The sequence below is a fragment of the Uranotaenia lowii genome, chromosome 2 (genome assembly GCF_029784155.1).
Source record: "Uranotaenia lowii strain MFRU-FL chromosome 2, ASM2978415v1, whole genome shotgun sequence".
In the NCBI taxonomy this organism is placed as follows: domain Eukaryota; kingdom Metazoa; phylum Arthropoda; class Insecta; order Diptera; family Culicidae; genus Uranotaenia; species Uranotaenia lowii.
In genome coordinates, this window is record NC_073692.1 from 20,160,600 (window position 1) to 20,177,654 (window position 17,055).

At 33.1% G+C, this 17,055-nt stretch overlaps 1 protein-coding gene across 4 annotated transcripts in view; it reads right to left on the reverse strand.

The window, feature by feature from the left end:
* LOC129749617 (mitochondrial uncoupling protein 4-like) overlaps nucleotides 1-17,055 on the reverse strand; it is a 30,599-nt gene that overhangs the window by 6,656 nt on the left and 6,888 nt on the right. For 2 of the 4 annotated variants that reach the window (XM_055744648.1, XM_055744647.1), the window contains 2 exons: nucleotides 906-1,174; nucleotides 574-683 (listed from right to left, as the gene is read on the reverse strand). In XM_055744648.1, coding sequence (XP_055600623.1) covers nucleotides 574-683; nucleotides 906-1,109 — 314 coding nt within the window. In that variant the 5' untranslated portion in view covers nucleotides 1,110-1,174. Of the gene's footprint in view, nucleotides 1-573; nucleotides 684-905; nucleotides 1,178-17,055 lie in introns of all 4 variants that reach the window. The other 2 variants (XM_055744649.1, XM_055744646.1) reach the window with 1 other exon arrangement.

Here is a 17,055-nt window from a genome sequence, read left to right on the forward strand (position 1 = left end):
CGGCAATTCGGATTTGGAAAAGCGGAAGTCTAACTGAATATTTTTCCTGAATTTTATACTAATTAAACTCTAAAAAGAAATTTAATTTGATTTTTTAAATAAACGATTTCACCGATTTACACGCGTTTTCCCTTGACCAAATTTTGACCGTATCGCCCTTTATCAAACATTTTCCAAGTGTCGGAACCAGTACAGAAAGGGTTGCCAATTGCTGAGGTGCTGAGGGTGTTCCCAGCGAGCAAATAGATGCTCTTTTAAAGTAACGTATTGTTGTTGATGTTATTAAATTGAAAATATTTTGGGGACCCATCGAAAATTTGTATTACAATTTTCCAGGTCTAATTTCCCGGCTAAAATTTCCGGTTTTTAGGTTATAGAAAAGTGGACTTCCGTAGCAAAAAATCAACGCGCTAATATGTTATACTAAACATTGCGTTGCGTACTTATTGGAATCTAGAATGCGGAGTTCAGTGGATCAAAAAACATTCGATTACCGAAATTTTTCAGATGCGAAATAAATAACCGAACTCGTTGATTCTCGGTTACTGTGTACCTGCATAGAGCGTTCCTAACCTGTAAACCACGTGGCGATACAGTGCTGGAGTGATCCCTTGCCAAAGTTTGAGTATGCCTTCTTCGCGAATTATTCCTCCGGCTGTTGCTACCATACCACGGTATTTGGGCTGCAATGAATTAAATTTGTGAGTATAAGTTTTCGTAAGAACTGCTTACTCAAGCTCATATCAATGTAGTAATGGAACATAAATATGTGTATATACCTTGTTGTTCAGGGATATATACATATATTTAGAATACACTACTCTCATCCCTTTACTAAATTGCATGTCTTGCATAACATCAGACTTATCAATCAAATCTAAAATTGTATGTAGGAGGGTACTCACCTTACTGATCGCACCGCTGGCTGCAGTTAGCGCTTCACCTTGGATCTGCAAACGCGTCTTGGTCAGATCCAACGGGTAGGTCACGGTTTCGGCAATGCTGGCCGCAAATACCGAAATCAGATAAGTACACCAGAAGGAATCGGCATAGTGATACTTGACCGGACGCATCTCGGTCCTGGTGCTGGGGCTGGCGGTCTGCTGCATCGTGGTTCCAGTTCCAGCCGTAGCCGGCAATGGCTGATCAGGAGGAACCGTTGACGACGAATCAGCTGCTGAAAGAGAAGGATTCGAGGAACAACAGAGAGTTAGTTAATTCATTCATACTAATAGTGATATTCGTCAAGATTTAACATTCAATTGAAAATTTGGGAACGAATCTCTGTTTAACCTTTACGGGTGAAAATCATTATCGCGACTGACGAGCCAATATTTACTGAGCAATACGATGACGGCAGTATCAATTTTCTTGAAGCAGTCTGTGAGATTGCTTCTCAACACCGTGGGACAGAAGTAGCAAAACCGATTATGGCGTTAACCTTCGGAACAGCTGATAATGATAACGCCAATCATTGCGTATTGCCCGTGAGGGGAGTGTATGGGTTCTGTCCGTAAATTGAGCGAACAAATTTATTTTTGACAAATTTGTCGTAACCAAAACTTGAGTTTGAATAGCATCTTAATCACTTAAATATCAAAAATCTCTTTTAGTGTGTATGAACCCCAGGTCGTCCTATATAACTTCGTATTCCGAAATCAAACTAACCCAGTTTAATTTGAATCGCTCAAAATGGGTCAAATCAATTGATTGCTCCAATGTGCCAGCAGCAACCAGCATGTTGTCCTTTTGCTTCTGCCCTACTGTCATAGTATCATTTGATTAAAGTCTTATTGATAGTTGTTGTAGTTGCGTTGACGTAATATTTGAACTACGTAGTTGTAGCTGACACCCAAAACCAAACTACTCTACGATGAGTACACCCACCGATTATCTTCCTGCATCTCGGGTCGAAAGATTGGCCTTGCCTTAGTGTGAAGAAACGGAAGAAAGAAACAGATGAGGCAAAACAACTCACAGCAAAATCGGAGGCTCGTCTACCGTCTATCAGCAACAGCGCTTGGGGTTAACGTTTTTTATTTTTCCCTCAATCCATTGCCAAAGTGCGTCATTAGTGAATTTTTGACGCGTAATATTTGAAACCGATTGGTCGACGTTTTTCCTTCTATTTTTTGGGTGCCAATTGATGGCGGGAACTAAATATAGAATCTTATCGTCGACTTTTTCAATGTTTGTTCCATACGTTCAATTTCATCATTACGACTCTGATTTTGCTAAAGGATTCCTCTGCCGATATTTGTGTTAGTATAACCTATCCTTTTTCTAACAGTGATACTATACAATATTTTTTTTATTCATTTGCCTCATAACTTGTAATGTAACCCTGAAAAAGTAAGCTGAATTGGACAAATTTTGTGGAAATCTGTTATGCTGGGTGTGCAAAAATTATCCATTTTAGGTTAATGATGCCAAATTATTCATATTTCAAACTAAAGCTTAGTTAATTTAGAAATGTGACACTTTTTTTTCGTGATAGATAAGGTTCTAATGATTGGGCGGGTATGTACAATTTTGACAGCATTGTTTGCCTGTAAAAAGTATTATCCAAAATGTTTTTTTTTTTAATTTTAATCAATTTTGAAGAAATTAACGCAGGAAAAGGAGAAAAATTGATAGTGCATAGTTTCCTCCAAAATCCAACATTGTAAAATCGAGGGCTGGAAAAATTGTTGTTTATACGAAAAAAAGCTATGCATAAGGTGTCAAGAATGTCTACGAAGTTCAAACTAAGCATTGGAATAAAGCACATGTTCGGCAATTAAGGTTAAGGGTCATCAGGGAAATCAAGGCTCATACCAGAATTTTTAATTATGAATAAGCGATAAACTAAGTGTTGAATCGTTTTTAATTGTTGAATGCCCAGCAAATTTGTATCCGGGAGGCTAAAACTGTTGCCTAACTATCAAACTTCAAACCCTTAAACATAAAAAAGTGTTTGTAAATCCAGAGCTTTTAAGCTGTAGAGTCGATGCCAATTTCAAACAAATGCCAGCGGTGCATGTGTCCCTAGCAGAATAAAGTTTGTATTTGATGATTTTGTGGCAAAATTTTATGATTTAGCAAGAATATGCTTTGTGAAAAAAAAACAAATTTTGTTAAAAAAAAACTTTCTTAAATAGGGTACTTTTGTTTGTATAGTTTCCAACCTATATCACAACTACCCGATTCTACTTCTAAAGGAATTTCATGATAATTCGGCTATATTTTTAGTAGATTTTATCTGTTGACACTCCTGTTACAACGGGTTTCAGTGGCACAAAAATAATCAAGCCTTGTTAATTTCGAAACATCCGTCAACACAAATGTCCACCAAATTGTCCACAGTTTTTCTAAAATCGGTCAATTTTCCAAAAAGTACCAGAAAGTCTATTTCTGACCAAACTTCGATTTTTCAACTTTTCTTAGGTTGCCCCCTTTGGTGATTTTAGGGAGTACAAACAACGCAACTTGGAGCGCTTTGACCCCTTAATCAAGTCCGATTAAGCTGAAATTCTGCACAGGTCAGTTTTTGGGCCAATCTACAAAATTCATATGGTCGGTTTTCGAAGTTCGACAACACCTTTTTGGCCGCCACCCTTATATGTATATATTGGGCACAATACAACGAAAATTTTTATACCAACGGTTATGAGATCGAATCTCGGTCACGGAAACATGTGGGTTGGGAATTTCTTCAATTTTAAGATGCCATCATATGTACCGAAGATGTACTTATTTAAAATGGCTTTCTTCAAGGAAACATGAAATAAGGTTCACGACCGAGACAGAAATTCAGAAATGACTCAGTGTATTGGATAACCCTTTGTAGTTTTTGTATTAAATCAAATTTCTACATTAAAAATTTACAAACAATTCTGGAAAATTTTCCGTAAATTTTTCATATTTCAAAAACATTGAAAGTCAAATTACAAAAAATGAAAAAAAAAATCTCAGAATTAACAAAAAAACGCAAATTTAACAGAAATGATAAAGTTTCATGAAAAAGAACGACATTTGGTATCATTTTTATATTTTTATTTTACTTTATCATGCATTGAAATTCTGATTTCAATGTGGTTTTTGTGTTTACGTATGGGAGAGTGGGGAATCATGGGCCACTTTTTTTCGTTGTTCCATAACTTCTTTATAATGAAAGATAAAATGAAAATAAAAAATGGTTTGGTTTTCTACATTTTCAAGGTATCATAAGGTATTTTTTTAAATTTTTAATAAGTTTTTTTTCCATAATTCTGATTGTTTGAAAAAAAGCAATATTTTTTGGATTTTGAAAAATGGTGGGGAATCGCGGGCCAGCAAATCCAACTTGACTAAATAACATGCAAAGTTTATGGGTTGACCCAAAACTGTGATTTCCTAATTCATTTCGTTATTTTAAAGCAATTTCAGATGATGAAATAAAAAAAAGAGCTGTGTATGATCGCATAGATTACAAAACCTGGTTCGCGAACGTTTTGGCAAAATTTCTTATATAGGATGGACAAAATATTTTTCATAACTCTTCATTTTGCATTAGAAAACTTTGCAGATAGGAAAAACGTATTTTAAGTTCTGAATGTGTATAAAAACATAAAAATATAGGTGATTCAAGATGTGTGGCCCACGATTCCCCACAAGCTTTGATTTGCAAATTGGTTGCGTGTGTGTGACTTATTGATGTTTCATCAAAAAATCCTTTTCCATGTGAAAGGTCATGACAAAACTAAGATCATAAGCGTATGAGCATATTTTTGTTATGCACTTTAGGTTCCCCATCGATGAAATAAGTGGGTGTTTTTTTAATTATGTAAGTAAATTTTTCTAACTTTTGTTAGCTTGATAAAGAAAAGAAGCATATGATGCGTATTTCAGTCAACAACATATAGAAAAATATGCTCACGCAAAGCGACGATGATGACAGTTGGTTTGAGATTTTTATCTCAACACACATCTGAGATATTAAAAGTGGCCCACGTTTCCCCATGGCCCACGATACCCCACTCTCCCCTATTCAATTTCTAACAGTTTTATAATTTTTGCTCGAAACTATTTCTCGGAATACATTGATAGAAAATATATGAATTTAATAAAAAATCAAAAACCAGGTTCAACCCTTTCTTTCCCACGAGGTTTTTCACGTTTTAAAAATAGAAATATTAATTTACAAATTAAGTTCTAGAACAAAAGATGCATAATTTTAGGCTACTTTAATGACCCATTTGATAATTTTTGGTTTTGCGGTGGATCATATATGGTCATTTGGAGGATAAAAACACATATAAGGTGCAAATGAAAAACAAGAAATAGGTAAGTATAGCGCTGATGTGGTCTAGTGGATAGACTGGCGCGAGTCTGGTAACCCAGGCGTACTGGGTTCGATTCCCGGTATCGGCAAGAAAAACTTTTGGGTTCGAATCCCATAAGTTGCCGACAGGTGAGATGCTTGGGGAGTATGTAGAGGCCAGTCTCGAACCCACCCTTGTCCTTCCTCCAACTGGTATCAGGAGGGGTTGGTCTAACCAACGTCTCATGATCGCTTACTATTCTACGCTGCCTACTCTAAACTTTAACATTTCCTTCTCCAAACTATCTCTAATTTTCATTTCCAGCGTGAAAAACAAGAAATAGGTAATTGCAAAATACATGGAATTTCATCACCACATTAATCACAAACTAAAACGATCCTATTTTGTGAAATATTTCATTGGTATACCCATCTTTCAGAAGTCTTATTATTGAAATTTTTGAAAATTTCATCTTTGCCTTGATAAATGGCCGTCATGACACTGCGAAAAAGGAAAAAAAAACGGCATCTCTGAAAATTTGCCAGATCATAGAGGAGATTCTCCCCTATCCAACGAACTATTCAGATAAGAATATCTAAAAACTTCAAATTTTCCATTTTTATGGTAAAATGTATTAAAATTTCTTCAAAAATAAATAATAACTTTGAACCCCAATTCTGATAAATATCAAAGAAAATTTAAAAAATTAACAAAAAAAAACATTCTAGAATTAGCTGTAAAAATAACTGGCAATACTGTAGAAAATATTAAAAAAAACTGTTTTCAAGGATATTTCCTCCATGATCATTCCTATCGATGACTGACAGAATGCAGTTTTGAGTTGAGGAAGTTTTGAATTTAGTTGATAAAGTTATATTACAAGTTTTTTTCAAAGTTTATCGAATATTTTGTGACAACTTTCGATGATCTTTGTGAATAAATAATATGCTCGAAACATTATCAAAAAGGCAAACTTGATGTAAAAAGGTAACATTCCTTAAGGAAACATATAAAAAAATCTTTTTTTTATAATAAAAAGTTATTTTTCTAGATAACGCTGCACTCAACTAAAAGGATTCAAAAATGATATAAACAGTAAATTTTCAGATTTTTTTTCTTTAAGGTCCAAAGTACAAATTAATTTTGAGTGAGAAACAATGTAATTTTAACTTTCTTCCCTCAAATGGAAACTGCATTTTGTTTTTAATAGAAATGATCATGGAGAATACACCTTTATAACAATATTTTTGTAAATTTTCTAAAGTGCTGCCATTTTTTTTTATCAGCTAAGTCTTGAAAGTTTTTATTGATTATTTAAAAAAAAAAATTGTTAAAAATCTTTTTAACCCAATTTTTTTTGAGTTATTAAATATTTTAGAAGGAATTTCAAAACATCTAAGGTTAGAAATAAAAATTTGATGATTATTATTAGATGATTAAAATTATTATTAGTAGAAATTTGTTCGTGTATTTTGATCGCAACTCTTAAAAAACAATTGTTTTACACCCCCCCAAATTGTTTTTTTTTTCTAAATAGTGCGTTGGATAGGGGAGAGTCTCCTCTATAATATGGAAAAAATTTCAGAACGATTTCAGAAATTTTTTTTTCTGAAATAGTTCTGATGTAACAAAGCGTTTTTTTCTAAACACATGTTGGGAAAGAATGTTTATTTGTTACAAAAATTGGTTATTTTGAATCAGAATCAGAATTTTCAACTATCTGAAAAACCATATTTATGTTCTTAAGTATCGGATTGGGATGGAAAATGACTCACGGTAGTTTTTAAGGACGGTAATCGATTTTTGGAATCAAATTTAGAATCAGGTTTCAGTAAAAAGGATTTTCCAAACAAAGTTTTCACTGTTTTGATGATATTCAAGTTGGTATGCATTTTATTGGAATGAAAATTTGCTTATGGGGGTTAAATTTCGAATAGAGGATCGAAGATCGTCTGAAGGCAATGTTTTGCTATTTAATCGAAATGGATTGGTGTGATAAATATTCTAAATGAAACGAAGTTGCTATTAGTTTATGTTAGTTTTTGCATTTTTTTTTTGCTATAAAACTGTTTGCTTACATTTAGTTTCATACGACGTAATGAAAGCTTACGCCACTGATGAACTGGTGTACAAGCTCGAACAAAAAATCTTCAGAAACTTGTGTAAAATTTCCAGTGCTCTCTTTTAAATAAGCCGTTAAAAAGTGACGAAAAACAGTGCCATCTATTGCTCGATTTGTAACTTTTGAACGGCGGAATAGATGGCACTGTTTCTAGATAGCTCTTTTGAAAGTAAGAATTTTTCGAGAGGGGCGCAACGGTGTTTGAACTCATTTATAAATAAATTTAAATACAATTAGATGAATTGCTCTATATAATTAGATGAGCTACGAATAAATTTCAGCTGAGAAAAATAGCATTATTATAATGATGCCACTAGAGAGACTGACGAAATAACAGATATACAAGCTTGAATTATAAAATTCCAGAATCGTATTCAAAATTTCAAATGCTATCATTTAAACAAGTCGAATCAACTTTTGAATTACCTGATTCTTGGAAGAGCGCAACTGTAAATGATCTCAAAAATTAATAAACTAATATTTAAAAAAAATAGGACGGCTTCATCTGGTTCATTTCAAACTCGTCAAATAGATACGACCTTTTCATAATTGACTAAAAGTTTGTTATTTTGTTTTGTTTACATTTCATTTTCTTCTTGACAGTTCTCTCTGGTGTCCTTGGAGACATCTGGTGGCTCAACCAAAAAACATAAATTGATTAAAAACGGTCGTCAGGACTTTACACACTTTTCAAGGCTTAGCTTGTACATCAGTTCATCAGTGACTTACGCGATATATGTTGTGATAATGTTTTGAGTTTGTCTCGGTACATCTTCGTACCTGAAATTTATCACATGAGATATCAAAGAAAGAAAGAACATAAGACGTAAATAACATGAATTTTTCGAAAGAGATATAAAGGATCACAGACGGGACTTGAATTTGCACTTCAGTAAATCGGCGCGTTAGCCAAGTACACCAAGATGAACGTGACGAAATAGACTCCAGCATGCGTACATGTCAAGCTCCATCGGTCGACTGCTGGATCTCCTATCCGTTGTTCGAGTCGTTGTACTGCCGTTCATAGCAAGCCGTCCCAAATCGCAAATTTATCATTTTTGCCTTTCTAACAGAAAGGTTTGGTTATCGGTCGATTTGAGAGATCATTAATTATGGGTCTTAGACATACCTTTATAGGTACCTATCGACTCGACGAGTTCTGTTGATGTCCGTAGATTTGTATGTGCCATTTTAAAAATGTCAAGAACGTTTTTGCGAAACTGGGCTGCACAATTAAAATGATTTTAGTCTCAAAAGAATGCATTTTTTTTTCTACACAACCCTTTCAAAAACGGGAAAAAAACAAAATAGTTGAAACCGTTTTCTCTACGAAATACATATCATACTTATTATGGCATAAAAAAAAAGTTGCTAGTGGCGCCTCGAAGCAGCAGCACCAGCAATCATTTATAAATTAGAGATAATCAAAATAAAAAATTAAAATTTATTGACTCGGGAATCGAACCAAAAACCTTCAGATCCCAAGGCGCAAACGCTATCCAATAAACCATCAGCACGCTTGACTAAGAGTGGCTCAAACTCAAATACCTAAAAGGCAGTACTAAGACGCACCGTGGTCTGGGCAGTTTCTCAGTCTGCTTTGGCAAATACGGCAACAGTGTTTATATCTTACACTTCTTGCTTTTCAATGCAGCAAATGGCGGATGGGCGTTTCCTTCAGAGTCCGCCATGCCTATTAGACACTATAATTTCATATATGAAATTATAGTGTCTATAGCCATGCCGGGTGTCAACAAAATGCAGAGCCGTACAGAAAACTGCGTTGGGGGGATTATTATATTAAGATTCAATTTCAGATGCAGAATTCAGATTCAGTTTTCAAATTCAGAATACAGGTTTAGGAATCAGAATTCAGGATCCAGAATTCAGAATTCAAAATTCAGATTCAGAACTCATATTCAGATTCAGAATTCAGATTTAGAATTCAGATTCAGAATTCAGATTCAGAATTCAGATTCAGAATTCAGATTCAGAATTCAGATTCAGAATTCAGATTCAGAATTCAGATTCAGAATTCAGATTCAGAATTCAGATTCAGAATTCAGATTCAGAATTCAGATTCAGAATTCAGATTCAGAATTCAGATTCAGAATTCAGATTCAGAATTCAGATTCAGAATTCAGATTCAGAATTCAGATTCAGAATTCAGATTCAGAATTCAGATTCAGAATTCAGATTCAGAATTCAGATTCAGAATTCAGATTCAGAATTCAGATTCAGAATTCAGATTCAGAATTCAGATTCAGAATTCAGATTCAGAATTCAGATTCAGAATTCAGATTCAGAATTCAGATTCAGAATTCAGATTCAGAATTCAGATTCAGAATTCAGATACAGAATTCAGATTCAGAATTCAGATTCAGAATTCAGATTCAGAATTCAGATTCAGAATTCAGATACAGAATTCAGATTCAGAATTCAGATTCAGAATTCAGATTCAGAATTCAGATTCAGAATTCAGATTCAGAATTCAGAATTCAGATTCAGAATTCAGATTCAGAATTCAGATTCAGAACTCAGATTCAGAATTCAGATTCAGAATTCAGATTCAGAATTCAGATTCAGAATTCAGATTCAGAATTCAGATTCAGAATTCAGATTCAGAATTCAGATTCAGAATTCAGATTCAGAATTCAGATTCAGAATTCAGATTCAGAATTCAGATTCAGAATTCAGATTCAGAATTCAGATTCAGAATTCAGATTCAGAATTCAGATTCAGAATTCAGATTCAGAATTCAGATTCAGAATTCAGATTCAGAATTCAGATTCAGAATTCAGATTCAGAATTCAGATTCAGAATTCAGATTCAGAATTCAGATTCAGAATTCAGATTCAGAATTCAGATTCAGAATTCAGATTCAGAATTCAGATTCAGAATTCAGATTCAGAATTCAGATTCAGAATTCAGATTCAGAATTCAGATTCAGAATTCAGATTCAGAATTCAGATTCAGAATTCAGATTCAGAATTCAGATTCAGAATTCAGATTCAGAATTCAGATTCAGAATTCAGATTCAGAATTCAGATTCAGAATTCAGATTCAGAATTTAGATTCAGATTCAGAATTTAGATTCAGAATTCAGATTCAGAATTCAGATTCAGAATTCAGATTCAGAATTCAGATTCAGAATTCAGATTCAGAATTCAGATTCAGAATTCAGATTCAGAATTCAGATTCAGAATTCAGATTCAGAATTCAGATTCAGAATTCAGATTCAGAATTCAGATTCAGAATTCAGATTCAGAATTCAGATTCAGAATTCAGATTCAGAATTCAGATTCAGAATTCAGATTCAGAATTCAGATTCAGAATTTAGATTCAGAATTCAGATTCAGAATTCAGATTCTGAATTCAGATTCAGAATTTAGATTCAGATTCAGAATTCAGATTCAGAATTCAAATTCAGAATTCACAATCAGAATTAAGATATAGAATTCAGATTCAGAATTCAGATTTTTGTAAATTTATTTTCAGCATATCGGTGAAAATTTAGATTCTTGGAGAAGGAATATCGGAATTGAAAATTTATAATGATTGATGTTGCGGGGTAAAGTATGGTGTGCGTTTATAAGTTTTCCTTGCAAAAATGTTCTTTTGCTCTTTTCTCTTCATTTTTCTATCCATCTTTATCAGATTCAGAATTCAGATTCAGAATCCAGAATTACACGGTAACCAAATTTACTCTATTCTGTATAAAATTTCATACAGTTTCGGAGCAACTGTCTCCACTTAGTTTTATGTTTGGGCGTTTTAAGCAGAGCGTGAGCAAAGAGCTTTTATACATTTGAAAGCTTTCGGCCACTTGCTCAATTCTGTATATTTTGACATGGGGATGCCCATGCATTTTCAAGATTTCTTCAGGAAAGTAAAAGTAATAAATTTTTTTTCGGAAAAAAGGTAATTCACGTGTGTAGAGGATTGATTCTTAATTGTTTATATAAACATTTAATACAGATACATTATTCTTTACATATAATTGTTTTCTACGTAGTGACGGAATAAAAAGCTGTTGTATGCAAAAACTTTTAACGTCCGCGAGTTTTTCTTCTCTCTTCCATGGCAAATATAAACGCTATCATGAATACGAGTTGTAGCAGCCTAGATCTTAGGGGGAAACAAATCAGGGCTACGGTTGTTCGTCCTGGTCCCGAAATTTTGTTTTCCATCTCGATCGGACTTAACATCTAGAACGGATCTGCATCCGCGCGGTCCATCATGGATTGAACTAGAAAACGTAGTATCTGGAAAGAGGATGAATTGAATCTTTTAAAATTATAATCTGGTTCGATGTGAAAAAATAGTTATGCCAATATTATAATGGAAAGCTTAATACAAAGAATGAAATTGATAAATTTGTATTTCAAAATTGAAAGCATTTCGGCCTATATATTATAAGTCTTATTCTACTTTCAAGGCAAATTGAAAATTCAGATTACAAAATTGATATTGATTATTTGGTATCCATTGAAGGCCACTATGCATATGGATATTTAAAATTCTTTTTCTCAGGAAAATTAATTAAAATAATAACATATAGTTATTGTTCCTCACAATACTTTGTCAGTAAGAACGATTTAGAATCTTATCAGCTCATATTACGTCTGCAGCCGGCAAGAATGTGTTCGGCATCAAATTGGGGGTCTCTTGCATCGTAAAAAATAAACATCAGTTGATTATTAAAATATAGGATCCTCTCCCTCACCTGGTCTGATAAAAAAGGCATTTCTCTCAAGGCACACAGCAGCCCAATTGTATCCATTTTGCCGGCGTACTCGATCAGATTGAATGCCATCTCGACATATTCCTGGACCCCCGAGTTTCGGTTTCGGTCGATTATTTTCACAAGACACCAACTGCTGATGCATTTTACCTGTAGATTGTTATTAAAGGAGGAAGTATGTAAAAATAACTTAGTGTAAGCTTATTTAGAAAGTTATTTTTGTCTGATCACATACATTTGGTTCAATGTCTAAGCAGTCTCGCCTTTTTGCGCATTCGAAGACGCTTGATGCCTAGCACCAGCACGCTTTGAATAATTCATTGCACTTCCTGCAGCTTTCCGCCGGCAGCAACTAGGGACAGGAATCATCTTGCGAACTGAAACAGACATTAGCTGATTAATAATAATTAATGTAAAATATGAAAAATAAAACAAACCTGTAGCAATCTTAGCGCCATGAACCTCTAGTCAGCTGCTTTCCGGATAATCGGGCCTCTGAAGATGGGAAAACATATGTGGTTTTCGGTGTGCCGGCTAAAATACGCAAAACAAGTATTAATTATAATTACTTCATATTCTTGAAGATAGAAGGCAACTTTCTCTTTTCTGTTTTTTTTTTTCTTTGGAATTCTATGCCGAGAACGATTTGCGACGAATGCTGCATCTTTCTCATTCATCTTCCGGAATCTGGTTGCTGCCCGGAAACGACCACTTCACCTCTAATTTCTATAATGTATCCAATAGTTTCATCGGAGATGTTCAATCGCGTTGTGATGTAGAAAAAGAAAATCGAAAAAAAATCTTTATTTCCAAATGGCACAAAAAGACAGATTTTTCTCTATTTACTTACCAATATCCAACGTCAAACGATCCGGAATCAAATGTCCGGCAAACGAACAATTGATTAGGATCTAATTTTGAATATTTACGCGGTCTATATCCACAAAAATTCCGCTTTAATTATTATCTTTTTATTTACACCACCATCAAAAAGCATTTGAAATTCGCTTTGACCCGCTTTGACATCCCCTTCCAACAACTGCAAACTTTTTATGCAGAGCTGAATAATCAAGTTTTAGTTTACAAATGTATATCGGCAACCCAAATCTACCCAAAATTGAATTGGGGTTAAACAAATTTTGAGCAACAATCGATTAGTTATAATGAAGGTGTAATCGCAACACATTTTATAAGTAACTCAATTTTTCCGTGTAGAATTCAGATTCAGATTTAGAATCCAGATTCCAGATTCAGATACAGAATTCAGATACAGAATACAGATTTATAATTTAGATTCAGAATTAAAATTAAGAATTTAAAATTCAAAATTTTGAATTGAGAATTCAGAATCCAGAATTCTGAATTCTGAATTCTGAATTCTGAATTCTGAATTCTGAATTCTAAATTCTTAATTCTAAAATCTTAATTCTGAATTTGAATTCAGAATTCAGATTCATAATTCAAATTCTGAGTTCAGATTCAGAATTCAGATTGAGAATTCAGATTTAGAATTCTGATTAAGAATTCGGATTAAAGATCAACCTGGAATTTGAAATTGGAAATTATATTCAAATATTAGACTAAGTGCTGTAACTCAAAATTCAAACTTTAGAATCAGAATAAGATTTCAGATTTAGTTTTCAGAATGAGATTAATCATTTAATAGTCATATTACTTTCCCCTGCTTTTGTGAGAATTTTTTCTTTTATGCATGGTTGAGCTCTAAAAAAGGTATCATGCTAGGCCACGTGTCACGGCTATCCATCAATATTGTAGTTGGTTTTACTTATTCAGTAAAAAAAGCATAAAAAAAACAGTAAGATTCGAACCGTGACCAGCATCGTGAAAGTTCTGGTTGCTACCACGGCACCATTTCAGCGTTTCAACTGTTTAAATACCATTCTTTCCATACATAAAATGAACTCCTTACATACCAGTTCGCTTTTCCCCAAAAAACGTACTATGCATCATTTTTTTATATTGAGATCGGAATTTTTCTTGTTTGAATATCAGAAATCATACTTATATGATGCAGAGGGAAGGAATCTATCATGTGTATTCTATATTATTTTATATATTTCCAAATATAACTGACACTCTGTTAGAAAGGCTCCAATCCACTGTTAAGTGTATTAAATCGGGTTTTTAGTTTGTCGCTGGAATTACTTAAATTTTATCTAAAGTTTCAATAGAAAACTTTGTTTTCAGTTACAGACTTTGTTTTGATGAACATTGAAAAAACCCTTAGTAATTTTGTTCCATTGCATCCCAAGTCGGTCTCATATGGCTAAAATCATCGCATGTCGATCCAACAGCCATAAGGGCCCGGCGATTGCCGTTTTTTTCAATTCAACAAAAACGCTAATGAGACAAACTTGCAATGAACGGCAGTGTATCTTTTTCGAGAAATTCATGATATTTATGGCTTATGTTCTTTCTTTTTTTGATATCTCATGTTTCACTAATACTTCCCACCACCTTTGAAAAAGACATAAAGGCATACTTCAATAAAAAAAAACATCCAATTTTTTATCGTTTGATACACGATTCTTCTAACAAATCACTAATAAAGAGTTGATATGATGAAACTGTTTACAACACTTCAAAAAGCACTGAACCATTGGCCAGTACTTCGTTGGTTCACATGGTCAATCTGATCTTTGGGCAAAGTAGGCATAAATGTATGACATAATAAATGAAAATTCTTTTACCTGATTGTTTTTTGTTTATTTCATCTTAGTATACATACAAACAAATCATCTGAGATAAGCTTCTTCGAAAAATTCATTGAGAGATCTAGCTTTTTGTTGAAACAAATTAAACACAGACTCTTATCGTGCCAAAAAAGTTATTTATAAAAATTAGACATAGGTAGTTGATCTTACTCATTATTCAGGGTGGCCAGCGGGTTTCCATTTTCAAATTCCCGGTTTTTTCCCGGTTTTCCCTTGTGAGATTTCATATTTTTCACGGTTCTATAATAAACTGCTAAATACCTTTTACAAGATTAATTGACCGAACAAATAGACATTTTATTATATTTGTAAGTGAAAGTGTGTGAACATTTTTGGTGAATCAATTTTGTAAATCGGAAGTTATTCACAACTGCAAAATTTGCGGTGAGACTTATTGGATTTTGTACCGATAATAAAGCATTTAAATGTTGAAATGTAAAAGGGTAAGAAAATAATTGCAGTATTCCATTTGTTCAACGAAAATTGTCACCTTCGTCATAGTCTTTGACTAAAGTTTTTCCAACTTTGACAAATTTTTTTTAACGGAAAACTCTTGATTTTTATAATTTGAATTTTTTAGGCGTCATCTTGGAATCTTGAAGTACAGCATTACATAATTTTGAAACCACATTCTGTTCTATCATGTGATAAATCTAAGTTGATCTTCTGAATCTCTGGATCTAAGAGATTTCAAAGTTCGTTCAACTAAACAGAACCGAAACTTCTATTTGTCAATAAAACAGTTTTGGGTTCAAAGGTTTCTTAAATATTTAAGTTTATCGTGAGTAAAATATATTCTCCGAGACATTTAAGGTAAGATTTTTTCGTGAAAATAATTAAACGATATATGAAATGCCAATATTTCGTCAGGAACGAAAAGCCCATATTCATGTCTAAATGAAATCTGCAACACCAAAAGGGCTGGAAAATGATATATTTTGCCGAATATTCGATGATACAGGTGATAATTTTTTTTGGAATTCTCATGTAGAAGTTTACTATATTTTAAATCAAAACCTGGTAAAATTTTAATGCTATAATTTGAGGGTTTCTCAATCTCAAAAATGAAATTTTTGAAAATCGCCAGAATAAACCAAATTTCAAACAAATTTAAGTTTTTTGAATAATTCAGAAAAATAAGTAGATATATTCAGCTAAATGAACAAGCTTATTTTATGCTGAAAAGTTGAACTCAAATTCTGAAATACCAACTTGGTATTGAAATTCTGATCCATAAATGTCGATATTAGTTTCAAAATTTTATTGGCAATTCGAACTTTGAGTTTAAATTTTGAATTCTAACCCTAAGATTTAAACTTAGAATTCTGAACATGGATATATAATTTCGAATGTTATTAAAATAATTGTTTCTGAATTCATAGTATCTACTGTGTACTGGGTAATAAATCATGGATTTAGATTACTTGTTTCTTAGTTTTGGTTTTATTGCTGTTCTAAACTGAGTATGTTAATTCCAGATATTGAGTCTGAATTTAAAATCTCAAGCTTAGTTATATTTTTACATTTTCAAATTTTATTTTGAGTCCGATTTCAAAACTTGAAATCTCAAACTGATACCAGAATCTTTTCAAAATTCATCTGCATTTTCCGTAGAACTTCTGAATACATGATTAAAGTCTTAACACAGAGAATTTAATTCGATCTTCTTTATTCTAAGTTCTGAATCAAATCTGTATTCAGAATCTAAATTTGAAATATCATACTGAGCCTAAAATTCAAATCAAATTTTTCTATATCAATTCTGAATATTTGGATTCTGAAATTATAATTTTGAACAATTCGGGCTTTAATTTCTAACATTCGGTGGAAAAGCGAACAATGAAGAATGGAAACACGCATAAAGTTTTCCCATTTCGTATTTTCATCAAAGAAATACAATTAACGTCTAGGTCAAACTTTTAATAAAAATTTACTCTTGATTAACTTCAACCTTTTTTATACGTAGGATTTGTATTGAAAAAGTGAAACTACATAAGATTTTTTCCCGGTTTTGATGTCTAATTCCCGGTTATTTCCCGGTTTTCCCGGTGCTTTTTTCAATTCCCGGTTTTTTCCCGGTTTTCCCGGTTTTCCCGGTTCGCTGGCCACCCTGATTATTTATCGCACTAGTAGTAGTTGTGAGCTGACACTTTCGAAACTAGCATTGTTTTG